The sequence below is a fragment of the Salarias fasciatus genome, chromosome 11 (assembly GCF_902148845.1).
Source record: "Salarias fasciatus chromosome 11, fSalaFa1.1, whole genome shotgun sequence".
NCBI lineage: Eukaryota > Metazoa > Chordata > Actinopteri > Blenniiformes > Blenniidae > Salarias > Salarias fasciatus.
Window position 1 is genome coordinate 11,115,766 of NC_043755.1, and position 26,689 is coordinate 11,142,454.

At 42.8% G+C, this 26,689-nt stretch overlaps 1 protein-coding gene across 1 annotated transcript; it reads left to right on the forward strand.

Moving 5' to 3' along the window:
* Positions 1-468: 468 nt before the first annotated feature.
* Positions 469-26,675, forward strand: LOC115396860 (pleckstrin homology-like domain family B member 3). The gene is given in 16 exon segments (XM_030102929.1): positions 469-893; positions 9,692-9,847; positions 9,994-10,104; positions 10,490-10,627; positions 11,021-11,149; positions 12,377-12,559; positions 15,019-15,129; positions 18,262-18,349; positions 18,352-18,362; positions 18,662-18,749; positions 19,296-19,461; positions 21,986-22,067; positions 22,427-22,585; positions 23,459-23,669; positions 23,929-24,014; positions 24,897-26,675. Coding segments are annotated over 15 exon segments (1,845 nt in total). The 5' UTR covers positions 469-893; positions 9,692-9,700; the 3' UTR covers positions 25,032-26,675.
* The last annotated feature ends 14 nt before the right edge of the window (positions 26,676-26,689 follow it).

Genomic DNA, 26,689 nt, shown 5'->3' on the forward strand with positions numbered 1-26,689 from the left:
AACCTTTGGAAAGTGAGTAACACAACTCAAGTTTTACTGATCAGCACAAATATATCTACGTGTTAATTATTTTGCAGACCTTTGCCCGCCCCTGGGGATCAATAACAGTAACTCAGATTTAAAAAGTCCTTCATATTTGATGTGTACCTGTGTTTGGGACTGTCTCACTGCTACCTAACCTAATTTGGTGAAATCAGGATGAATAACTGGAGAAGTGTGCAGTGAATTTGGACTGTGGCAGGTCAGCTGGGACTTCCGCAGCTTTCCTCTAAAACCCAGGTAAAGTTTACCCAGCCGAGCCACTCACTCACTCACAATGACCTTGTTAGGAAGGTAATTTCCTTTTAATAATTTCATACTCTCCCCGCGGGAGCGCGCGGTTTAACGGGCAGCTTTTCACTCCGCAGCGTGCCGCTGGCCGCTCTCCCGGATGACTCCGCAGAGAGAAACTCCGTCACTTCCCAGAATAGAAATCCCGTGTGAGTGCGGAGGAGAACCGGCGGAGTCCGAAGTTTAAAGTGAAGAGGTCACAGGGACTGATCATTGGTGAAACTCTCCTCCCGAGCCTGCGCCCTCCTCCTCTTCCTCCTCCCTCTCCTCCGTCTCGCGCCTTCAGCACGAGCTCACCTGTTGACACGGAGCAGCCGCGCGAGCTGCCTGTCGCGTCCCCCCCTCCCCTCCGACAGCGAGGGGTTTGAATGGAGGTAAAACACCCGCCGGAGGACGTCAAAGCGGCTGTCAGCTCCACAACAAGCGACCACAAGAGGCGGCGGGACTCCCAGCGCCCCGCAGAGTGCGTGAAGTGACGCTCCGCCGTGTTGTTCGCGCTTCTTCCACCTTTGCCTTCATGTTTTGAAGTCCACGGCCGTTTTTTTTTTGTTTTTTTTCGCCAGGTAAGAGCCGCTTTCATTCACTCTTTCTCTTCTTTAGCACCGAGTCAGCAGACCTCCACACTCAGTTTGTGGCTGTGAGACAAAAACAGGCTCGCAGGGGACAAACTGTGCTCTGTGTGTGTCAGGAGCCAACTTTCATGCTGAGCTTCTGCTGCTGCTGGATACACAACAACAGATACTTATTTTTAACCTTTGACTCCAAACAAAGAGAGACATTCATTCAACTTTCACATGCCGAATGCATTCATAAACTTTTTTTTATTGGAAACTATAAAGATAAATAAACTGTGACAGTTTTAATTTTTGTATCATACAGGTTCCTACAGACCTGTATGGTTAAAAACGATTCACGTCTTATCTGTTGTCTTTGCAGTTTTATCTGAGATTTGAGTGTCCCTTAACTTTTCTCTCTCTCTCTCTCAATAACATGGGTTTACATAAATCCTCACACTTTTGTTTACCATGACCTTGTGTCGTGTTTTATCCCTCCATCAGCACTCTCAGGGTAAACAGAGAGGGTGGGAGTGTCCTGCTGAGGTGGGATTTAGAGGAAAGATTGGGAGGATTTTCTGTCTGGAGACTTCTGCCTTTGGCCTTTCCAGCTGTGTTTTATGTCTCTGAAACACAGATATGTTGTTTTGATCACCGGTGGATAAATGTGTCTGAGCCCTGTGTGTCCCAGTCTGACTCATTAATGGATCACTCTTCTTGCATCATGATTTTCACACACTCAGGCCAAAGGAATCCCAGTGAGAGCTGCTCGACCTGCATTCATGTTCCAGCCCATAGCACACACTTGCAGGTTGTGTATGGGCAATTAGACCTGGTTTTGTCTGTATTACAAGTCTCATTTAGGGCTACAGGTGGGTGAATGTCTGCTTTAGAGACAAAGGAAACCAGCATTTGCTCCTTTTAGTTGAAATATCGTATTTGATTAAGATTAAAGTTGGAATCATGCAGGTATTATTCGTACTGCAGGTGTTTTTCGGCTCTGCTGGAGTGTTATTGTAAACCAGCGTGATTAATGGCATCAATTTGGAGCACAGTAATCACTCATAACCTGAGACTTCCAGGATCTTTTGTCGCTGCAGATTTATGAATCATTTTAGTCCAGAAAATGTCAGACATAGGTGTGTCACGACTGTTAAAATAATCCCTTGGTTTTATTTTAACGCTCTCTACGATGTCTTTGACTTCAAATAATTTGTATTGTCACCATGATAATAATAATAACAACTATTATTATTGTTATTGCATTTCTGTCTGCTTTTTGGGGGGGCTTTCTTCTTGATTTCTTCTTGATTCACCCACTAACCGTTTATCTTCTACTACAGCGTGGATTGTAATGTGGCTCATTTTGTTCTGTGTTTTCCCACATGTGGTCTGTTGCTTCAGGTGGTTTCCAACATTCTTTCTGGTGTTATTTACATGGAAGTTTCGGTCTGTTACATTCAGTTAAAACATACCTTGAAGTGAACATATGATTTTGACTCCTTTGTAAAATGTGCAAAGCCTCAAGAATTATTAGTACACAGACAGACAGAGATGTGAGTTCAGAGAAGTATTTAGTTCTGACAGCTGGTGTCAAATATTCCAATAGTAATAGCTGTAATTGCATTCAAATGATAATGTTGACCATTTTATTGTCGAGAAAACTTGATTTTTCTGAACTACTGATCAGCTGCTTGGAATAAGGTTGCTGCTTGTTTATTTTACATTCTTTAAAGTGACATGTCAAATGTATTATCATGGTACTTGGTCATGGTGTTTCTGTACCACTGCTTGTCTCCAGGCATCAGTATTCTTCAATGTTGTGTTTTCTCCTGTTTTTAGCCGAGTTCTTGAGAGGAAACTGATATTTAATTCTGTAGGACGTTTGCCAGAGCCGGACATAACCACTGAAATTGCCGAGACATCTTCTGCTTATAAAGCTCCCATTGTTGTCTCGATAATGTCTCAAACTGATGGCAGCTTGTCATCTAATTTTCCTCAGGAATGTAGAAAAATACACATTGAAACAAGACAGTATGTCAAGTCCAGAGCTACTGCAGCGAGCACCAGGTTGTTATTTACTGTGCTAAAGTTGATTCACTCAGCTTATTAGTGCGAAGATCGTTTGTTTTTTTGATCATTTTTTAATTATGTTTCCAGGTAGGTGTCAGGTAGGATTTGTCACTTTTTCTCGCAGTGTCGGAACAGGGGAGTGACAGCCAGGACAACCTGTTGTCACCTGCTCCTCCAGCTCAGGAACGTGCAGCGTAATGACAGCTCCTGGGTTCGCGGTCCCGAGCCTGATCCAGCCACAAGCAGCAGCTCCAGAGCTCACTGCAGGGAAGACCACATACTCCAACCTGTCAAATTACCGCGTGGCCTGTGCCTGATTATCTGTGTCAGTTTAGTGAGATTTGACATGTGAGTTGCGTGTTTGCCACTGTAATCAAGTGGAAGCGTTTTGGTACTCTATATAAGTTGTTGACAATTCTCTCGTAAGAACTAATGAAGGTACTTTTATTGGAAAAGTTGACATAGCTGTGCTTTGGCAGCGTTGCTGTGACGCATTAGCTGAGCTGTCTGTTCTGGAGGAGTCCGTCTAATGACTGATTCATTCACTAAGTTCAGCTGAGGTTACCTCGGTTCTTTACAGGACAATCCTCTTTCATTCAGAAGTTAGCAGTTCTTGTGAGAAGCAGATTTCATTTTGACAATAAGAAAATAATTGAAGGTCCCTGGAAAGACTGTGCATATAAGTGATGTGATGATCTCATGTCTTCCAGTCACGAGAAAGTTTTAAAATCTCTCGATTTTTAGTTGATCGGAGCCACAGCCTGCAATTGTGGCCAATAAAAAAAATGTCTGACTTGTCCTACTTTGCTTACAAACCCTGTTTTACTCTCATACTTCTACAGATGGGAGATAATATCTTCTTACAGTACATTTAAAAACTGCATTGTCGAAGGTCCTCTGGTCTAAAGTAGAGTGCAGCTCAAGGTCACTGTGAATGTAAAGCCTGAAAACAGTGGCTGCTTTCACAGCTTACTAACCGTCTGAGAGGATTTGGGATCAGAAGCCTAACATGACATGTCAGTTACATTCAGCTGTACGCTCTGTGGTCTCATTTAACAAGCTCTTTAAAAGTCAGCCACCGCAACAGGATCTGTTTTTCGTCAGCGGAACTTTTATTCAATTAGAGAATCTGTTACAGAGCTGCATGAGCAGATGTGGAAAACCACATATTGGACTGTGAAAGAGAGAAAGTGTTGATAACTTCAATCTACAACAACATCAAAAGCCCTCCCAGGCTTCATCAGGTAAAGTGAGTGAATTATCTCTCTTTTTCTGTGTCGAACCGCCAAGCGACAAACACAGACTGCCTCCTGTCTGCTGTTTGCATTTGCAGTTCACAGTAACCCAGAGATTAGTTCCCGTTAAAGCTGGGTCAGCTCGCTTTCCACTCGAAACAGTCTGGTGTCTCACGATTCCCGTCACTCATTAACAGACAGGAAAAGTTTACTGCTGTGGACCTCACATGTTTGAGCCTTTTCCGTAGCCTTCATTTGGATGTTATGAAATTGCACTTAATAAAACACATGGAACCTTTTATAACATTTAGTTCAACAGATGCGGTGCAGTGCGATGTCAGTGTTATTCACTACCGTGCGCTGCGTGACTTGACCTGTGAGCCTGGCCTCGTGGATTAATTTGGCATTGTATGGCATGCGGTGCAGTTGCGCTCACGCGCTCTGCGTGTGACATGTTTTCACTATAGTGCCCCTGCACTGAATGCATAGTGACAGGCTGTAATCGGCGCTCACACCCACGCACGGAGCGGGCCGTCGTCGCCGCTCCTTTGTTCTGGACGGAGCTGCTGGAATATAGCGGTTGTCCCTGTTGACTTGATGGTTTTGTGTACACATTGCTTACCCCCACTTTTCCCTCCTCGCTAATGAAAAGGCCCTGACAGAGGCATGGGGAATTGACAGTTTTACAGTATGTTGTTGCTCCTATGTTGTGGGCTGTACCTGTAGCGACACCTAAAGCTTGTTTGTGTTTAGCACGCAGTATGGGGGAAAAGCAGGAGACAGAAAAGAAAAATTTGTTGAAACTCACTCCTGTACAGTGATAACTGTTAAATGAATATTATTATTTCCATTTGTTGTTGTGCCTGATTGATGCATTTCACTGTAGGAAATCATCCTGAGGGTGTTACACATACTGTAGAGCAAAGGCGTGAAATAGATGATTAAAAAAAAGTTGTGAAGCTTTGACAGGAATCCAGTGAGAAAATCCCGTGAACACACAAGGGTTAAACTTTTCTATTTCCAGGTATTTCACTGGGTGCCCTGAAAAGGGTTTAAGGGGCATTTTACTGTTTGTTTTGAGGAGTTGTTGGTTTAGTGTTGTACATGTCTGCTCTGGTGGGAGCTTTATACAAACAAAAAGATAAAAACAAAAAAGAAACCTACTGACACCGTTCAGCTATCTTAACCTGACTGCAGGGAACGCCACACGTCCAGGTGTGTTTACATTTCACGGAAAGTTTGACTGCATACAGTCTGTGTGATACAATGACAGACGATCCCTCATCTCAAAGATACTGAAGTGTAAAAGAGAGGGGGGGTTTTTTTCATCCCTGTTTTGAAGAAACTGGAAGTGACATGTTTACCTGATCTCTGGTGTACTTTGATCGTTGTTCTCTTGGATCGTTGAAACCCTTTTTTCACAGAAAAGTTTCCTAAAACTTCACATGTGCCTAAAAACCCAACCCTGATTAGAAACTCTGACACAGTTTGACTAACAGATTTGTGATCCATTACATCCTGTGTCCTCATTGAAAATTAGATAAAATCATCTGTGGAAGCAGCTGACCGGCTGAAGCCGGTCACATCTGACTATGGGGGTACAGATGATTTAGACTCTCCTGTTCACCTCATATTCTGTTATTTGGACTGAGGGGGGGAAACAAAACCCACTCGTGAACATGCAAACTCCACTGATAGAGAGGCTGGACTTTGCACTTTTGTATGGATTCTTGAGATTAAAAGGCATATTTGAGGATTCTCCGCCGATTTTGTACAACATGGCCGATTTGCCATTTTTGGAGCACTGCGCATGCGCTGCTCCCTCCGCATGAGGACTGTGGGGTGTGCACACGTCAGCCGCATGTCAGTTTGTTTACATCCGCGCAGCTCGAGCATCCTCTTTCCACATAGGATTAAAACACATTTGTAATCATGTCGGACTCTTCTTCCAATCATACATAAGAATACGATCCGTAAAGTGGTGTCTTACGTGTTTATGCAACAGAAACACATTTGAATGGGATAATAAGCACGTTACCTGTCCAGCAGAAACTTCCCCACGTCGTGATCAGTCCTAAATCCCTTTTGTGCTTTGACTGTCCGCCACCTCGTGAAGGAATCTCCCAGTAAAACACGTGCTTTGCCCTTCTTTTCTGTGGCCTTTCTTCTATCCTCTGCCACCTCAAACAATGTTCTTTTTTTGTGGCTAGCCATCTTCTTGGGAGGCGTTCGCGTGAGGAGCAAGCCGCTTCTGAATGAGGCGCTTTGGTCGCTCCCGCTGCATGTCACTTCCTAAACAATGCTCTGCGCATGCGCGGCTCGAAACCAGAGCACGCACAGAGGCGGCGGCTCGACATGATATGTCATCACGCAAACGCGTTCCCACATTGATTGGCATTATGACTGCCCAATTACGATTTGGAACCATACGATTCTGATTGGTTCTAAGGATCCTCCAGTATACCTTTAAATCGAACGTTAGGTTTGGATTATACTGATAGTCGTTTATATTAAGTTCTGTCAATTCATTGTCTGGTTTTCAATCACAAGAGGATAATTTATGTGTAGCTTCCGAACCATGACACACTATGTTTAGATCTAATTTTTACATTTTTATGCATTTTTATCTTCTTCTTCTTTTTTTTTTCCAGATTAAAAATCAAGACTACCTCACATTGTTTGAACACTTGGTTAAATAGTGAAATAGTTGTGATCAATTGAGATCAGTGCTGCTGTCCTAATCAGTTTCATTCTTCGGTTTGTTTTATGCAAACAATACATAAAATAGTTGTTCAGTGGTATTAGTCTTATGTATCCAGTATTTTACAGAATTCCAGTAAGAAGTACGTCCAGTTTAGGGAATTTTTTGGGCTAGAAATGATGTATTGTGTGTAAACTTGTGAAGTTTAGTGCTTTTCAGCAGATTTTATTCCATATGAGTGTTATATAATAGTGCTTGCTTCCACATCAGTTAAAAAAATGTGACTCCTTTTGCTGCCTCTGCTTGTGTTACACTCACACATAAACAAAAACACATGCACACACATATGCGCACGTGACACTGAACTGTCTTCGTTCCCTCCCGGTTATCTTATTCTCCAGAGGCGCTCCCCTCCCCGCAATCAAGTCCAATTATTTTGGGCACAAAAGTGTGTTTTGTTCTTTGATCTGGATCTGAGCCTGAACTTTGTCCCTCTTTTTTCCATCATCTGCTGATTTTTCTCTTCTTTTTTTTTTTTTTTTCTTTTTTTTCCTAAATGAGTTAGTTGCTTTTTCTTTTTGCCTTCTCCGTTTGTTTTTGACTGGTCATTTCTTTCTGTTTGCCTTTTTGTTTTTTTGCATTTGCAAAAGCTTCTGTATTGGCGCGAAGACACGGACTTTACTCCTGAATGTGTGTCTTATTCCCTCCCGGCTCCTGATAGGGTATCGGACTGGACTTTAGCTGAAGGTCAAACAGTGGCATCGCTGTTTGTTTAGATTTATTTGTGAGTCACTGAACGGCCCCACTCTGCCTTGTTTATCTGAGGGTTTCAGAGCTTTTCATAAACAGCAGATTGTTCATAGAGAAGAACCGGTGCAGCAGAAGGTACCAGTACTGCAGACAGACGCCTCATGGAGTCTCCCGGTGTGAACCTGACCTTTCACTGTGTTGGCGCCAATCTCTGTACATGCCTATGTCTTGGTGGCGTGAGATTAATGCATCATAGAGACAGAGAAAATGTTTAGGCCTCTTCATGTGAGCTACATGATTGATTTGGCACAAGTTTTATGCTGGATGGCTTTTCTGACTGACCTGTGCAAATATATCATTTTGGTAATGTCACAACATGCCAAATATACTTAAAGCAAATAAGTGTTTCCATTCACTGTGCAAAAAATTAAATATTAATGGAAATTTTAAATACATTTGTGAGAATATTTGAATTAGTAAAAACATCTAATTAGTTCCTCCTTCTAGTTTCTGAAGGTCAATGTTTCGTTTAGCTTGTTTAATCATTTCTTTCTCACACAGTTTTAAAAACCATTAAAAAAGCCTCATAACTTTTCAAATAAAACTTTTTTTATTCCTTTTTTCACTTCAGTACAATGAGTTTATGGTAGACAAGGAAAATGTATAAGTTGAAATGTTTACGTCTCGCTGTCTGTTGAGCAGCACAGTGGTTTCGTGGTTATATCTCTGTGAATTCATCTTTTTTGTGTGGAGGTTGCAGCTTCTTCCTGTACTTTCAGATTCAGTCTGGGTACTCTGCTTTCATCCCGTCTTCATTACACTACATGGGATTGAGGTTCATCCATTGAACGGCTGACGATCCATCCAGGATCCAGATCCTTCGTGCACCCCAATAAGCCACGATCGACTTCGGGCTGTAAAATAGTAAACAGGACGGATGGATAAAACTCAGTTTCTTAGTTGCATCCTGGAAAGTAACGTTCCGGTTTATAGATAGATGCAAACGTCTCAACAGTCACGGCTCTCTGAAGATGGATAGAAGTGTCTAGAACATGGATTGCTGGATGTGCTTTATCTTCTGACACATGTGAAGCTGTGTTTTGCTGATTCACAGAAGCACGATATTCAGCTCTTCTGTCTTGCTGTCCTGGATCTCTCCCACTTCTGCGTCAGTCTGGATGTCAGTGTGCCAGTCGTTCACTTATTCACATCTCGGCAGTATATTTATCTCAGTACTTCCACTCGGCCCGCATTCCCTGCAGCCTAATAAGGTCCGGACTGGAGCGGAGAGGAGGAGGGCGCAGAGGGTGGGCAGCCACGGTGGGAAAAGGTTAGACAATAGGAATCAGAAGTATTTTCCCACAAATCGGTCTCGGTCTGTGCCTTGTTTCTGGTGGCCTGCAGGTTTTTACATTCGGAGACCAACACGGATGTAGGTGAAAGGGCAGCATGGAAGAAAGAGAACATAATAATAAAGAGTGAAATGCACCTAAATGTTAGGAGGTGCTTTGATGTTGAAAGTTGAAAAATCTGTTTGGGTAAATCCACATGAATGCCATTGAGAAAAGACAGTTTAACAATACTTCAAAGTCCATTCTGATCTAGTTCCTTTAATATAACGTGTATTTATTGATGTATATCAAAGCAGGCAACAGAATAGGCTGCAGTTTATCGCCCTGAGAGTCCTTTACTGCGAGAGACACTCTGAGTTTTAACCACAAACCGCTATCCGCATCCTGAAATCCCTCCCCCCTTTCATTCGGTATTGCTTCCTCTTCAAAGCGGTTCGTTTTCTTTTCTCTCTCACAGGCGTGTTTTCTGGAAGCCAGAGGGGATTTCTGTGTTTTTAAAGTGCTTGTGCTGTATTACTCAACTGTGATATCCCCTCAATGAACTGTCACCTGATCCCTCATACGCCTTCATCCGTGCAGGAGATTAGATTACTGCAATATTCTCTGAAGTCAGCGAGCCCCCCCCCCCACCAGCACACACACACACCCGTTCACCTTCAGCTGCATGCTCATGTTAACTGCCTCCTCTGTTTTTAGTTGGTAGAAATGCCCCAACATACCATGGAGAACTCCCGGAGTCAGTGGGAGCAGGGTCTGCGGCCGCCGTGGATCACCAGGGTGATCGGGGATCAGAGTCCCGCCTCCTCGGGGGCCGAGTCGGACACGGAGAGCAGCAGCACGGAGAGTGAGAGGGTGAGTGAGATGAAGCAGATGATAGCGATTAACCAATTTGTCAAACTTTTTCATAGAAAATCAGTTTCTTGAATGCATTGAAATTGAATCTTCATCCGATTCAATGAGCTTATCTGTTTCTTTTTTTTTCTTTTTTTTTATTGCAGTCCTGCATTAAAAAGCTGGAGAGTGGCTCACGGAGGGTTTTACCATCGTCTTCAATGCTCCAACAGCGAATCACAGAGATCGACCAACAGAAAGAAGAACTGAAGATTGAGGTGAGCATGGGAAATGTTGGTGGTGCTGTGATGGATGAGCAGAAAAAAGAAATCCAGTTAGCTTCACACATTACATGTGGAGAAAAAAGAAACAGCATGGATTTACGCAAAAGGCCCAGAATAAAGCAAGCATTCAAGAAAGTTGATTTTCAACTGTAAGTTTTTCTTTTTCGGCCTTATTGGTGGTAAAAACATCCGCAGGTGGAGAAAAGAATATGTCCAAGACAGTCTGTCCAATAAAGTTGACTCTGATGTGGTTTTTCTGAACTCTGCACGTCTCTGCCAACGCCCCGTTTCCAAACACAACCACAGTAAATGCATATCTGTGAGCTGCTCGGGGTCCGGTCAGTGTGATTCATTTCGGTGGCGTCTCCTGTCCTCTCAGCTGCAGCTGGAGATCGCCCTGCTGCAGGGAGAGCTGCAGACAGAGAAGAAGCAGCTGCAGCGACACACGCAGAAGCTCCAGGCTCTGCAGGAGGCGGCCAGGCAAAGAGACAAGGGCAAGCACACCGACAGACAAAAGGTAAAATAAAAGCTTTAAATTTTCTGCAGCGTGTCAAGTCTGTATTAGGCAAGTAACCGTACCAAGGGGCTTCTTTGTTTCTCCATTCTTTCCTTCTTTTTTAGCATGACAGTCATTGAAAATGTGATTGAACAGCTCACTGTGCAATAGGTGTTGCTGTCATGTTTAGCTTGAGTTTAAAGGATTTCACAGACACTTTGACTCATGGTCCATTAATGTTGAAACAAGATCGCGTCGGTGATAATTCAGCTTCCATGAAGCGATTGTTTATTCACACAGTTAAAGATAAATGTCTTTGTTCTTCACTCTGAGCTGAGTTGCGGAACGGATCTTGATGCTGTTCTGTTTCTGAATTTCGAAATAGTTTTGCGTATTTCTTAATCGTTGCCGTAGGAGCGAGAGAACCTGGAGCAGGAGAGACGCAGGGTGGAGGAGCTGAAGAGGAGCTATGAGGAAAAACAGAAGCTGATCCCGACTCAGCCAGAGAGTCAGAAAGAGCAGCTGACAGCGCAGCTGCAACAGGTAGGCTGGCGTGTCTCTCAGGTATAACTATAACTTTTTCTCAAAAATATAAGTCCTAAATTTCTAATTTCCTTAAAATTATAAACTACCAGAAATTAAATCAGGTTAAAGGGTTGAAATAGTTCAACACAAAGACGGACTGACAGCTCAGCTCCTCAGCGTGGCTGGACACAGACGGATAATTCCAACAATCACTCTCATGTGATTCAAATGCAATATCTTTCACAGAATAATCTCATTAATTTTGTCACTGTGTTTGTGAATCATGGTCAGAAACAATATTGCTTGATGGAAACAGAAAAATAAACTCCCATATCTTGCACTAGTGCCATTATCTTCATGGCCTCAGCCAGTCGAGCAGATATAACAGTGAAGTGTGAGCGGCTGCTTCTCGGTTGCAGCTTTTCCAGAGGAAACATGAAACTGCTGCTCATACTCGACATGCTGTTTTGACACAAGCCAGAGTGTCCCAGATACCAAACGTGTTGACATCCGCGCTCTTAACTCTTCACCATGATGTTGTTTTGCACAATGTGCGATTGTTCAATACCTGTCCAACCTGAAGTGTCCGCGCGTCGGTAGTTTTACACGCCCTCAACAAACGCAGGTTGTGTTTGAGTGAATGTGACAGAACAAGACTCCAGACCCTCTGCCCTGAATGCAGGGGTTTGACAGCAGGTTCAGGCGCAGACCAGCAACAGGTTGTTATCCTCCGTCGCAACTTGATAGATTTATTTGGAAAGAGCTTTTAGAAACTGGTTTAACACATGTTGCTTCACTGGAAAAACTGCATGCGTGCAAACAGAAGCTGCACAGGAATGAGAGAGCAGGTGTTCCTGCTCTGAGGTTTGCTGAGTTTAACACTCTTCCGCACTTGAACCTTTAAACGCTGCGTTTTAGCAACAATTGTGCAAAGAATCAACCTCTGTTTTCAGTGAGTGAGCTGTTTCTTGCATACTGAAGCAGTAAAACTGGTTCTCATACTAATAAAATTGCCACATAATGTGAAATCAGGCACATTTTATGTTTCCTGGAAAAAATTAACAGAGAAGTCATTTATTCTGTGTTAGAGATGCTGAAGCAACAAGGGTTTGTTATCTGGCATTAATATGCAGCATACATTGTTGTTGAGAACTCTGAGCTTGAGCAACAGTGAAAGTAGTAATGAAGTTTGTCTTAATTTAAGCTGCAGTTAAAGTGAAACTCATGTTTTTCTGTTTGGTACAGGAGAAAGAGGCGATGGAGGCCGCGGTTCGGGCTTTTGACGACTGGGAGTTTCGTGTTCTGGAGCGAGAGAGCGGCATCGACGAAGAAGACGAGAGCGAGGAGGACAAAGATAAGGAGGCGGCGAGCCGAGCAGAGGTGGAGAAGGAAATCTTATGTCAGCAGCACGCGGTCAACAACGCGCAGGTAAATAAGTGTAAGGTGTTTTCTTTTTTTTTTTCCCTAAGAAGTTGACAGCTGCTCCCTGACAGGCTTTACGGGCCTGGAGCTTATCAGTGCGTCATGTGCTCCGTGTCGGTGTTTACCCTGCATAAATTCCCTTTCAGTGCAGACGTGTGACGTCAGGCGGGTGCAGAGAGCAGGTGGACGACACAACAGGGGTTCTCAGCTCTCATGAATAGAATTCTCTTACACACATTACTCCCTTCATTTTCGATTTATGACTCCTAATCTGCATTTTTTTTTTCTGTGACTTCTTGTTATTCTACTCAAATACTTTTTGCATAATATCCCAGTTCGGAGTCTCCTGTTTTTTGTTTGTTTGTTGTTTTTTAATAAGGTTGAAAGAGGAGAGGACAGAAAAGAAAGTGGATTTGAAAACCACATATTTATGCTCCTTGTCAAATAATCCCTTTTTGACATTGATCACTCAAGTTATAAAGCTCTCTCAGATGGTAATTTTCAGCTGCAGTGAAAACTATAATTATAGACTTATTGCCACTGACAGACAAGGTGTCACTCACCCATCCTTTTTCCCTTCCTAAACTGTCACATGCATGAACTCTAAACTGTGTACAGTCCCTCTGATTGTGTCATATGACGCTGTGCAGCGAGCGTAATCTCATCAGAGAGAAAATGAAAGCAGAGGAGGAGAAATCAGGAATGGAGAAGATGGAAATTTTGCTACGCATGAACACGTAGCCGATTGTATTTGGTTTATTCGTCAGTAAAAAGTGTGTTGGGAAGCAGAAGTTTGTTTCCTGGGTAAACACGATATCCTTCAAACAAGTGCTTACAAGAACGAACTCGCTCGGATGCATCATAAAAGGTAGTCTGAATGCACAGAAACCAAAACAGGATCCCGGCCGTTACAGCACAGATAATGACTGTCGTGTCCAAATAACACTTAAACTGTGAGCCACAGAAACCTCACAGATCACTGCTCCCAGTAGTAATTTGAACAAAATTGACGCATGCTTGTACTTGTATTGTAAATCTTTAATATCTGTTATTACCCCTGATTATCGAGTTCAGCTTTATGATTCCACCTCAGTCGCTGAGTTTCATCCATCCAGCTTCTGTTCCATTTCGTCCGACCCTGGAGACGATCCCTGAGGGCTGTGAGTGAAGACAGGAAATACCTTGGACAGATTGCCAGTCCATCAGCAGACAAACAAAGAGAAGCACAATTTGAAAACATTTACATTTTACATATACAGGCAGCTTAGAGTCAACCGTTAACTTCACGAGAAAGCCCACCCACGCACAGGTAGAACATGCAAATTAAGCACATGACCAGACTCGAATCGCTGTGTTTAGTGCTGAAGTGATAAAGGCACTTATTCTAAATAATGAAAGTCTGATTTACCTTCAAATAATTAGACTGGGTAGAATGAAAATATTCACAAAGGTCAAAGCAGTTGAAGAAAATTTTCTTTTCGCCTAAGAAAGTGAAGGTAATGCATTGTAATTTAGGCTTCCTTGCCAAACTTTTACAATCAGTTGCATCATGTGTGTAAAGGTCAGTGAAGACTCTTACCTAATGCATGCTAATCAGTGGTTTTCTCAGGGTTGTGACAGACTTAACCTGGGAGGGACCAGAGAGCTTTAGGACAAGTAGAGAAAAGCTGGGAGGTTGGGATTTTCTTTCTTTTAAAGTTTGGAGAAGAAGTCACGATGTAGCAATTTCATTGAAGAACATGTTTTTATAGCTAAATTGAGTTTTTCACTGAATTTATTGCAAGTGTACAGTACATACGCATTTCATTGTAAAAAGGTAAACGGTAAATATTATGCAAATATTTAAAATGAAAACCGTCTCAATAATAATAAAAGTTTTGTATTTAACACAAAGTCACTCCTCAACGTGACAGTTGTTGGGACATAATGTGGTTCAAGCTTTGCTGGAGGGTTTTCTTACATTACTAATCCTAAAAGTTGTGTTTTTACTGACAGATGTAAAGACAATGTGGAAGTGTTTCTTAGTGAGGGAGGAGGAGTGCAGAGAAAGCATTGAACACTGGGATTGTGTGAGAGAGATGCTCACTGACTCAGCTGCTCTACGGCCTTCCCCATGTGTTTATATGTGTCTCCGGCTGTCTCAGAATTTCCCATTGTGTCTTTGGGTTTTACTTTCAGCCATGCCCTGCCGTCACGTGTCTCTCATTAACATTGCAAAAAAGGACATTTGATTTGCATGGTGCCCAGTCTGGACGGATCAGCTCCCCTCAGACTCCTGGTTTCACTCCCTCTAACCCACATGGCTTTGCATCTGGGACTTTTACTCCAGGTTTTTTCACGGCATAATGAAATAATTAGGTGAACTCCTCTGGATGGATCCACTACAGCGCATGACGTTTCTTTTGAGGAAGAGGGGAAACCGTACGGCCGTCCACCCTGACGGGAATCCCTCTGTGAGTTTCCAGGGGCGAGTGGAGCAGTTGGAGAAGCAGCTGAAGGAGATGGAGAGGGAGAAGGAGAGGGAGCTGAACTGCTTGAGGAAAGAGAGGAGAGAACTCGTCCAGACAAACCAAACGGTACGACACGTTCTTTGTCTTGTATGGTACTTTTCTGGGTGTCATTCTGAAAAACTACTCAAAACATATACAGTGTCATGTTGCATACTGCATCTTTCTGCTATCAGGTTTTACTATTAGTTTGATTTCCTATCATTGCAATATGTATATAATTTATCATAGATAAAGAATTGACAGGAATAAGGAACAATTTTATAGTTGTTTTAGCAAAAAATAATCAATCTGTCATTGATGATCAATTTATTTCACACAGCGTATTGATGCATTCTTTTTTTACTGGCCGTGGAATTGAACTTAACATCAATGCACGTGATTTTAGAGCTGATCACCAGCAACACAAACAAATGCATTAACGTATTCCTTGTTAGAGGTGTTTCTGGGGCAGATGAGCCACAACTGAGAAGCTGAAAGACAACATTTTGCCACTTATCACTTCAGAGACAACATCATTGCAACAACATTGATTTCCAACATAATTTCTAACATGTATAATGAGACAAATACATAATTACAGCACAGACGTTCATTGGAGCATCTGAAAAACTAAATGTATCATTTTATTTCTGAGAATCTAACCTTAGACAGTAATTTAAACACATGCTTACTCACCAGTTTATTCTTAAAGCATAAAGTTTCTTTTCATTTAACATGGCAATAGTTGAATCCACGTCAGCTCGCACTGTCCTGGTTACAGTATGAAAAGATAATCTCAGTCCAGACTAAATCTGCTCATGTGTTGACAAACTCACAGCTTTTTCAACCCTCCACATCCCCTCATCTTTAGAAACAGATTACTGGTTTGGTTTCGCTCTCAGCTCTCACATTATCATCATTTTGAGATACAAGTCAGAAACATTTGTGACTTCTTCGTCAACACAGTGATTCATGATTCGATTATTACCTCCGCCAGGAGGTTATGTAATCATGTCGGTTTGTTGGTTTGTTGGTTGGTTTGTTGGTTTGTTAGCAAGATCCCGGAAAAAGTAATGGACGGATTGCAATGAAACTTTGTGGAAAGGTGGGTCTTGGGCTAACTTAGAATTGATTAAATTTTGGTGATGATCCGGATCACTGTCTGGATCCAGGAATTTTTTGAAGGATTCTTTGTCATTGAGAGATAGGGAGTCTTTCACATGGTTGGGCAGGCCCACCGACAGGGGGGGACAAACGCCTGGTTCACACAGGACGCGCCGCTTCCGACGCAGAAGTGGGAAGCGCAGCGCACCGACTGTCAGATCAGCGCCCCTGTTCACCTATCTGACGGTTCATACAGGAGACGCGGGCGACCGCAGCGTACGTAGCGGCTCGCGCCGTGGACCGTGGCCGCTCCGCTCCTCTCTATTTTCTCCGCGAGCTGCGCACGCCGTGTACCACCAGTTGTAAAGCTGGACAGAGCAGATCGCACCACACAGGAAGTCGGGAACGGAAAATACGAGAGAATCCGGTCCATTTTCAAATTAAAATGAAGTAAAATAACATAAATTATGTTGCTTTTTGGTTTTCCTTTTCAGATAAACACACACACACACACAGGGAGAGAGGGTGACAGACAGAGGCGCTACAGCGCTCCGCTCCGATCACACCCCTGATCACAATGTTGGGTGATTATATATGGTGTTCTTATGGTTGTTGGTGACTGATTTGAGCTGTGGCGGAGGTCTGAGCTCTCTGAGTGCCAATTTCTAGTTTAGGTATATACTGATGATGTTGTAGCTCCCGCTTGTGAAATGGGTAATTAACTTTGTGATGAGGCTTTTTATTTGTCTTTGCATGCAAATATCAACATCATGCTCGGGGATCTGTGGGATTTTTTTTGACTTGTACAAGTAACATCATTTACATTAAAATCACTTGAGAAATATAATTAATATTGTAATGAAATATGATGTCGATTTAATGCCCTGCTGGTGATCACATCAGTGTTACGTTTACTGTCACTGATGAGTCGAAAAAGCGATATTTATTTTTTCTTTCCTTCTTTTGCATTATCAGTAGTAAATTGTGGAGGTGCAGCCTGTGAGTACGAATCATTGGCTGCAGATCGGAGGAAAGGACTCTCTTCATGTGTTATCTGTGTTTATTTTGAATACTTTCTGTTCCTAAGAATGCATTCCGCGCCGTCCCTAATTAAACTGCGCTGCGGCTCCGGCCAGTGGTTCATCTTTGATGGGAGTTTCTTTGACAGCGCCGGTTAAAATGAGCAAGAGACAAGATCTGATGGAGGAAAGAGTAAATCGGATGTGGAGAGGGAGGGAGGGAGGGAGGGAACGAGCGAGAGGGCTGGAGGGAGGAGTAAGCCGTGTGTGAGGGAGGGTGCCGCTGCTGTTAACGTGTGAGTGTGTGTGGATGAGTGTGAGAGACAGAGCTGGGAGAAGTTTCACATCCTTGCAGTGAGCGAGCGGTAAGCTGACAAAATGCACTCATGTTGAGCTGTGTGACCCGGGGGTGTTAGAATGTGTCGTCTTTATATATATACTGCAGTCGGCCTTGTAAATATGACAATAGAGACCCGCTGGAGGGAGGACGGAAGGCTCGTGGCATGTGCGGAGGACTGTAACATGACTGTGAACAGGATGTAGTTTATTTCTGACAGACGTGTGTTGAACTGATGGTGAGAGAGAGAGCTGTGCCTTCTGGCAAATCCACTGGTAACGTAGTGTGAAAAGAACAAAATCTGTTTGGACCACATGAACAAGAAAAAAGAAAAAGGGAAGCATCTCACCAGATTGTCTGCTTTGAAATGTTAGTGTCAACAATACTAAGGAGTCAGCAGCTGTTGTGTAAAAGCTTTGAAACGTCCACATGTCTCCTGTCAGCATGTGATATCGAGGAGTGGTGTAGAGGCAGGCGAGGGTTAAACGCCGTGCTGCGCGCGGTGACTGAATTGCTCATGTGTTCCTGAGTCAAGCTCCGAGGGAGGGTTAGAGGGGAAGATAGTGAGACTGTGATAATTTTTAAACTCATCACAATCCTCCCCTGTGTTTTCATTCACAGCCCGTTGTGGTATTTCTGAGCTCTGCAGCTCTTTTGCTGTCACGTTTCTGCCGGCTAAATTAAATTAAAGCGGGTTTTCCTCACCTGGTTTTCTTTTAAATCTTGGAATTTTTTTTAAAGTTGAATCTGGTCCTGCAGGTTCTCAAAGACAAGAAGCCGCTCACTGATTGGTCGAACATCACCGGCTCCGCCCCCTGCATGATGTCTCTTTCTCCTCTGACCGTCCACAACCTCCTCAGGTCTGGAACTACACCTACACATACTCCCCCCATTCAGAATGAAGGTTCAGCTAACAGTTACATTCATATAGAATCTGCTGTTAAGTTGTTGAAAAAACAGATTTCAGTGTTTTTTGTCTTTTATGTGTGTGAGAATTCACAGCTCAAAGAAATGCAGCTTGTTATCAGAAAATAAACTGACTCTGACGTTTGAGAGGTTGAAAGGAGTTAAATGTTTGTTCTTAAACTTGGATTGAGTACGCTGTGAAAGTACTTGGGGATTGCCGACATTGATTTACACTGTTCCCTTTTATTTTTAGGAACCATGCAAAGAAACCACCAGCCTGCCTCGAAGACGGAGCTCAAACCGACACAACAGAGCCAGCGACCGGCCGCTCTCGGCACAGGGTGAGCTTTTATCAGCCTCCTTTTTTTTTTTTTTTTTTTTTTAATCTCTCATTGTGCTCTCCGTTGTTTGACCTGAGAGGTTTGTGATATAGAACGGCGAACGTGTTCTCCCATGTAAGCCCGTCCTGGTTTTGTCCGTCTGTTTGCTCAGCTCCCTCCCTTTCAGTTAAATGGAAGGTGTGTCCGCGGCGTTAGTCGATGGCTGTTGCGTTGGCGCGGAGCAGGATTTGCCCTCCCGACCGGATGAGCCAGAGAAGCACCCGTGTGCTTGAGCCTGAAATCTCCCCCATATTCATTTTTTTTTTCACATACACACCCAGGGATCCGTCACTGAGTATCACAGTAGCCTGATCTACCAGGTCATGTCAAGTCTTGCCAGGGCTTTGTCCCACTCCCTTGTACTTTCCTGAGTCTCTTCCCAAATACAGAAACTGAAGTTTTTTTGAGGTGATATGAGTTAACGCCTTGATTTCTCCCACGCCACGTCTCACATATATCTCATATGACGTTCTTGCGTGTCTCTGTCTTTCGTTTCCTTCCTCTCAGTGTTTGTGAGGGCGCCTCCAGACAGTCAGACCCCCGAGGGCTTCTCTTCCCCGCTCTCCCCCCAGAGGCTGAGCAACGGACACAGCAACGGGCACAGGCCGGCCATCGGTAACGGTGGAGGTTTCCTTCCTCCGTGCAACAGCACAACAAGCTCTAGAGCTGCCAGGTCAGTTTCTTCACTGTTGGTTTACTCGAGCCTGACATGAGAGTGGCTTTTAGAGGTTCATGGACCGGCTGGTAATTGATTGTAAGGTGGGAGCGCATTTATCTTTGAGTCTTAGACTGGAGAAATGCAGCGTGTGTGAAGAACTTTTCTTCAGTCACTGAAGCGTTAGTCATGACAATATCAAGGGAAAAGTCACCCGGGTTGTCACTGCAGTTGTCCTCCAGACCAGCAGTTCCCACAGTGGAGCCAGAGATCGAAGGGAGTCCGAGGCGTTTCCTGCTCTGAGGTTTTCTCATTTAGATTTGCATGATTCCAAAGAAAAAAAAGGCAAATTAACTGCCTTAAAGCGACAGCAGCCTGAGGAAACCATGCATGATTTTGTATGTTGGTCAGAGCGGCTTCACTCATTTGGCTTCACTGTGATGTTTTAGTAAATCAGGGGTGTTCTCCAGCATTCTGCATCTGAAAGACTGCAGGGAGCAAAAGGTTGGAAACTACTGCCGAGTTTTATATTCGAGTTTTGTCCTGATCCATGAATACATTTCAGAACGTCTCTGGTGGGGTTTTTTTCCGACTCTTGATTTTCTAAAGTTTGTATTTGATGAAGTCTTGTTTGATGGCTCCTGACACACCTCCACCTGCCCTCTGTATGCCATAATGGTCAAAACATAAAGGAACCTCTTTTATTTCAGACCTGTTTTGGAAAGAAAATCTTCTTTTTTCAAACTGATACAGTATGTAAAGTGTCGAATTGTTGGTGACCCTGTTCTGGACACATAATGTGATATTTAAAATAATTTTGTGCATAAACGTATGAGGTGTCTAATGTTTGAGTGTTTTGAACTGAATCCTGGTTTTATTGATGATCTGAAGCTTTGACATCAGAGTCATTTTGTTTCAGTGGCCACATAAAGCCCATTTTGAACAAAATTAAAAACAATACATAATAATAAATACTGACAAATTCAAGCCTTCCTCTTTGCTTTACTGTAAAGACTCACAGATATACGCTGAAGATGTTGATCTTCAGTGCACCTTCCACAAGACATATTGTAAATGTAATTGTAATTGTGATTTTTTTTATTTCTCAGGGAACAAAAATGCAATACTGTCAGTATGAGATACTGACAGTATCTGCCCATCTGTGGACACTAATGTGGCTACTGTGATTTTCTTCAGCCTTTATGCTCACAGCTCAAGATGATTTTTTTTTTCCTAATGCAACTTGACTATTTGTAAAGTAACCGTCTTTCACTCCAGCACCAATCTCCTGTGGACGACGGGCATCGGTGCTATTTGCTCTTCAGTTTAAAGTTTCGGCGTTAACTTATGTCTTTTACCTTTACTAAAACTTCCACAACCAGCTGAGAAAATTTAACTTATGTGCTTTGAAAAAAGTTGTGGTGAAGAGTGAGTGGAATCACTATTAATTTAAGACAGTTGAAATTAACATCTCAGCTTCGTAGTTTTGACCAGCTTTCCTTATTAAAGATGCATTTTATATCCTTGTATCTTTGATTTGTGAAACAAATAAAAGTTGAGGGCATAATTTGTGGCATGCACTGAAACCAGTCCAACATAGAGTTGTCCTCTTTCTACTGTTTCTAGTGGTTCTTTTAATTCTGCACTGGACTGAGTCATTTTTTAAGATCTGATGCCCCACGGCCTGAATTGTGCTCAGTGAGACAATAAACAAGCCTGCTCCGTAAACCACTCGATTAAAACCACTTTCTATGTGAGTAAAAACAAAAGCGAGCACACCCTGAATGTTGGGAAAGTCTGCGAGCCAACAGTTTGAGTCATGCCTTTATATTTGTCTTTCAGAAAAAGATTCTGTAACTTGTTAACAAAAGAAAGATGTTAATTTGAGTTTTTTTTTCTCTTCTCAATATCAAGTATTGCTACACTGAACTTGTTATATTTACCATCTTCATCTGTGTTACGGAGCCGATTCCACCTGATAACGGGCAAAAGAGTTACTCTGGTCAGAAATATTGCTAATATACAAACAGTAACATACAAACTCATATTCATGATTAACATAACCTGTACCAGTATCTTTGGATTGTGGAGGAATCTGGGGTACCTGGAACATTCTCAAGCATGCACAGGGAGAACATGCAGTTGTGATATAAAAATGCTGATAGCTTTAAATCAAAGTGAGTTTTTTTTCACTTTGAGACACTGCAGCACTTTTACAGGAGCGAAAACTGTGAGATGCAGTGTGCGGCGTTATCTCAGAGATAAATACTGTGATACTTTTACTGTGAAAACGGTCAAAGGGCTGTTTGGCGTTTTAAAATGCATCGTAGAACATTTGAATTGAAATGTGATTTTTCAGTATTGTGATATAAAACCAGTGCCAGATTGCAGAACTTGTTGTACAGTATATGCGGCCTTTCGCTGTTGATTCTTTTCAACCTTGTTTGCTGAAGTCTGAGGTCTCGTTCAACTTTCATCCACTTGTGAGACGGTTTCTTTTAAACTCGGCCTAACCCTCTCCCTTTGTGTCTGCCTCTCTCAGCCCGTGCCTTTTGGATCTGGTGGAGATCGAGAGGAAGCTGCGTGAAGCCAAAGCGGAGAGAGAGAGGCTGCTCAGAGAGCGGGTGAGTCACCTGCCGTGGGAAACACTCGCCGACACTTCTAATCGCCAGCGACACGGCGCGTTAGGCTCGGCTGTCTGATCGCTGACAGCCGCTCCACTCGCCCATGACGGTCCAGGGGAACAGTCGGCAGATGTGTGATGCACGTCTTCTACGAGCACACAAGCCAGGATGGAAAAAACGTGCAGCCATATGACTTGTAGGTTCAAAGAGTTTCTATTGAAAAAGACAAGAAAATGACTCCTGTGACCTGATTTCAACTTAAATGTTTATACCGACTGATTTGTTTTGAATACTCCCAGCTGTGTGAGAGGTGTGTGACTCACATTGATCAGTAATAAGTTGCTTCAATGTTTACTCAGGAAGAGCGACGGCTGCTGTTGTTGGAAGAAAAACGAAAAAAGGAGCAAAACTCTCTAAGACCAGAACCAGAAGACGCAGAGACACCTCGAAGGCCAGAACCAGAACCGGAACTCCCCAGAGAGGAACCAAAGGCCGTTTATTCACCAAATTCCCCCGAGGTATGAACGAAATGCAGACTTGGAGTCGGTATCAAGACCCTGAGAGCATGTTTCTCTTATAAAGGAGCCACTGCTGTGGCTTATCTATTCAGCCGAGGCATTCTTCTGGAGAAATCCTGGCGCTGATATTACCCATGGTGCAATGTGACTGCGGTCAGTGCTGAGTTAGCGGTTGGTGGGGCCTTGAGGAACTGGATTGTGATGTGTGAAACCAGCTGGGTTTTATAGTGAAAATTCAAAACCAAGTCTTCAGAAAGTTATCAATTTTGGCTTTTAATGAAAAAAAAAAACTTCTAACCCAGTGTGTCCAAACTGTTACCACTAGAGAAACTGTTCAAATAAGCTGATTGATTCACATGATATGTTGGACTAACACTGTGGGAAATCTTCTGTACAACCTTCATCTCTTTAGTTTTGACAGTCTGTTCACCAGCAGCAATATTTTGTCCTTGGAGTCTAACACTAAGTCACGAGGGCTGCTGCTAAAAATAGCCTTCAAGTATAAAGATGATTCGAAAGGAATTATTCAGGAAGTTGGTAGTGAAATAGTTCTTCATTTCACACGTTATCCTCAAAGGAACTTTTGTTTAGAGGAAAAGGTTGATGAAGTCTTGTTCAGGAGATGAAACTCAGAAGAACAAGTTCAGAATTGAAAATGTCGTGTGGGCAGGTGCTTTTTTTAATATATATCATATTTCCCTATTTTCTAGCACAAGTTCAAACGCCTTTACTTTACTATCATGTGATCAAGAGGCTCTGTTTCATAGTCAGGAAGAAATGTAGCTGTTTTTGACGGCCAGAAATGTGAACAGCATTTCCACCCGTCTCCATGGAAAATGAGGCGGCTCGTTGAAACTCCAGCTGTCTTTCCAGCAGCGCAGCCTGCCCCTCTTCCTCTCCCCGAACTTTGACCTGCGGGCCCACGTGGAGTCTCTGGGTCACGGGGTTTCGGCCTGCACGGACCTGCGGCTCACGCCTCGACGCTGCGCCGGCTTCCTGACCAAGCGAGGGGGGAGGGTCAAGACCTGGAAGAAGAGGTGGTTTCTGTTTGATACGGACCACAAACGACTGGCCTACTATACAGGTTAGACTGGCTGGGGGAGTGTGTGAGTGTGTGTGAGAGTGTGTGTGAGCATGATTCTGCAGGAATAAAGGCTTCTGTGTGCCAAACAGGGCTGCACTTGTTGAGAACCTACATGAATATTCTTTTCAAGTTTCCATCGTCTTCCAGTTTCCTGTATCTATTCTATCATTAAAAATGTAGTTAAAAAAAAATTAACATTTGTTTCATTTTGTTCCTTCAACAGTGATTTTTTTCTTAAATTTCTCTCCCTCTGCTGCAGACTGTGATGAGAGGAAGTTAAAGGGAGTCATCTACTTTCAGGCCATCGAAGAAGTTTATTACGACCATCTACGCACAGCTGCCTCTGTGAGTACGGAATTTACACTCTGATAGTCTAATCAACGTTTATGTTCTTGAGAAATCCTTGGACTTTACTCCTCAGATTGATTGTTACCACTTTAGTCAATATTTACATCAAATGTGATTTTTTTTTTTTTTTTTTTAAGCTGCTGCCTCCTGAAAATGAGTCTTGTAATTACTCGCTCCAATAATAAGGAAAGTACAGATTTCAAAAAGTCTTCAAAGTCTGATTCCCCATGAAGTAGAAAAAAAAGTGATTTTTAAAGTAGAGAAAAAGTAACATTCAAGCTGCAAAGGGTGGCTCTGTCTGTCTGGAGATTCTGCCTCCAGTGTGTTTTAATGCAACAGTGATTGTGAAATCACAAAATGTATAGTTATTCTTATAGCAATAAATGCATTCCTGTTTGAAAGCCTGAATATTCGCCATTCAAATGCTCTGAAACTTGAGAAACATGCATTTGTGGGATGTGCAGCAGAGCTTGGGAAAAGTTTTCTGATCTCTGCCAATGTTTTGTATGTTTAAAGGCTGAATTCATGATAAGCAGCTGAAGAAAAAATAACATCTAAATGAGATAAATTTCTGACACAACAATCCTCTTAATGTTCCTTTCTGCACCCTGCAGTCTTTCAATATATTGTGTCTTGTTGCAAACAGGTTGAATCAAGAATGCTCTTGAAACTGTGCTCAAGCTAAACTGATTCATTCATGTATTTCCTGACTGTTATTGAAGAGACAGAAATGTGGAAGTTCCTGAATATTGAAAAGGAGATTGTGATGAGCTGCTTGAAGGAACCATGAACCGAATCCATCAACGCAGGAAAAACCCTTCACTGTCCATCAAGCTGCTTCTTCAACACTCAACCTTGACCTTTGTCTCCTCTCCTCAGTCTCCGCGGCCCAGTCTGACGTTCTGTGTCAAGACGTACGACCGTCTCTTCTTCCTGGTGGCCTCAAATCCGGTGTCCATGCGGATATGGATGGACGTCATCGTCACGGCGACAGACGAGCACTGCCGCTATTGACCTCCGGGACTGTGAAACTCTCGAAGCTGCCTTACTCTGACAGACGGCCGTTCTTCGCTCTCTCGGCTGTCTGAAGAAGCCTTCGGCTCATCGTGAACCGGACTCGTGGATAAAAAGAGGCGGAGTCACCGTGGTTGTGGTTTCCAGATGTGTTTGGACACGGCGGAGGAGGAGGTTACCCACCGAGTGATGGCTATCAGCAAACCGTCTGCAGCTCCCCTCAGCAGCCTGCACACTGGATGTTTGTTACTATGAGGTTTACACTCTCTGAGTCAGAGCGCCCCCTGCTGGCCACAGGACTGAATCACAAAGCTGAAGCTCACTGCACGACCAAACACTACAACAGCTGCTGGCGTGCACACCAGCACGATTCTGCACAAACTAACACCCAAAACCCAGTAAGGATGATAATCATGAAGTTTATCTGGACTTTCAGAGAAAGGAAGAGGCGGAACACTGTGGCTACATACTTTTTTAATTATTGGATTGCTTCATATTTTCATGTGTTTTCCATGAATACATCTGCATCTTATGTCAGTGTTTTCACCTCAGGCAGATTGTATATACGATTTTAAAGGTTATTTATTATTTTAAAAATTTATATGGGGTTTGATTTGCAATACCGGAGAAAGAACACTGTTATGAATGCACTATTAAATGTTTACTCATGAAAAATCCTTGGTTGTCTCTGATTACTCACATTTTTTGGGGGGGGACTCATCACATTATGTATTTAAATAAACGGTTTGGGAATCACATTTTTAATTATCAGCTGTTACAATTGTGAACACAGGGCAGCAGTGTTCCCTCAAGCATCAATGAGCAGCTTTGACTCACCGACAGTTTATGGCAATTATGGAAACAATTGAATCTCATTCTATCACATAACCTCTCTAAGACTCATCGTGTATCGTTATTTTAATGACCATGCATGTGGAATTGATTGCCGTGAAATGAACTCATGAATACAGAAACGTGGAAGGATGTATCAGTGACTTCCAACATGAGCCCTGTTACATAATCCTCCCCGATCAGTGGACCTGAAACTCTCACTTTTCATTGTGTTTTCCTGAGTGAATTTGTGATATTAAGTATTTTTTTTAATGTAGCTTAAAAGTCATCTTGCTTGTTAAAATGTTCTGAGATTGGAAAGTATCTGCTTGATTTCCCCATGAATATAGCCGAGGAACAGAGTGTGTGAAGCCCCTGTTGTTGTGCTGTGAGCCCCTCCCAGACTCACTGTACAACGGCTGAGTGTGACATCCACACAGACTCATTCCCTCCGACCCTTCAATGCTGGTAAAACTTGTACTTTTCAATTATTTATCGATTCAAAAATGTTAGATGCCTGAATGTCACTTTTTTATTAAAAACACCAGCTCAGGAGGTGTGTGAATAGCTTTCATTTCTGCTCCATCTACGCTGAAGGTAAGGCTGCATTTCTATCTACAGTGACAGTTTCCACATTACTTGGTACATTTTGGAAAATTAACTCAAGGGGTATTTTTGGGAACAAAATTAGAAAAAAAAAGAACTTTACTTTTCCACTTCTCAGTTCCACACTTGCCTGCTTTCACTCCACTTTTTAATCTACTGTATTTACTCATGCAGCACAATTCTTCACACAATTTGCTAATTACACAATTTGTTTGTTGAAG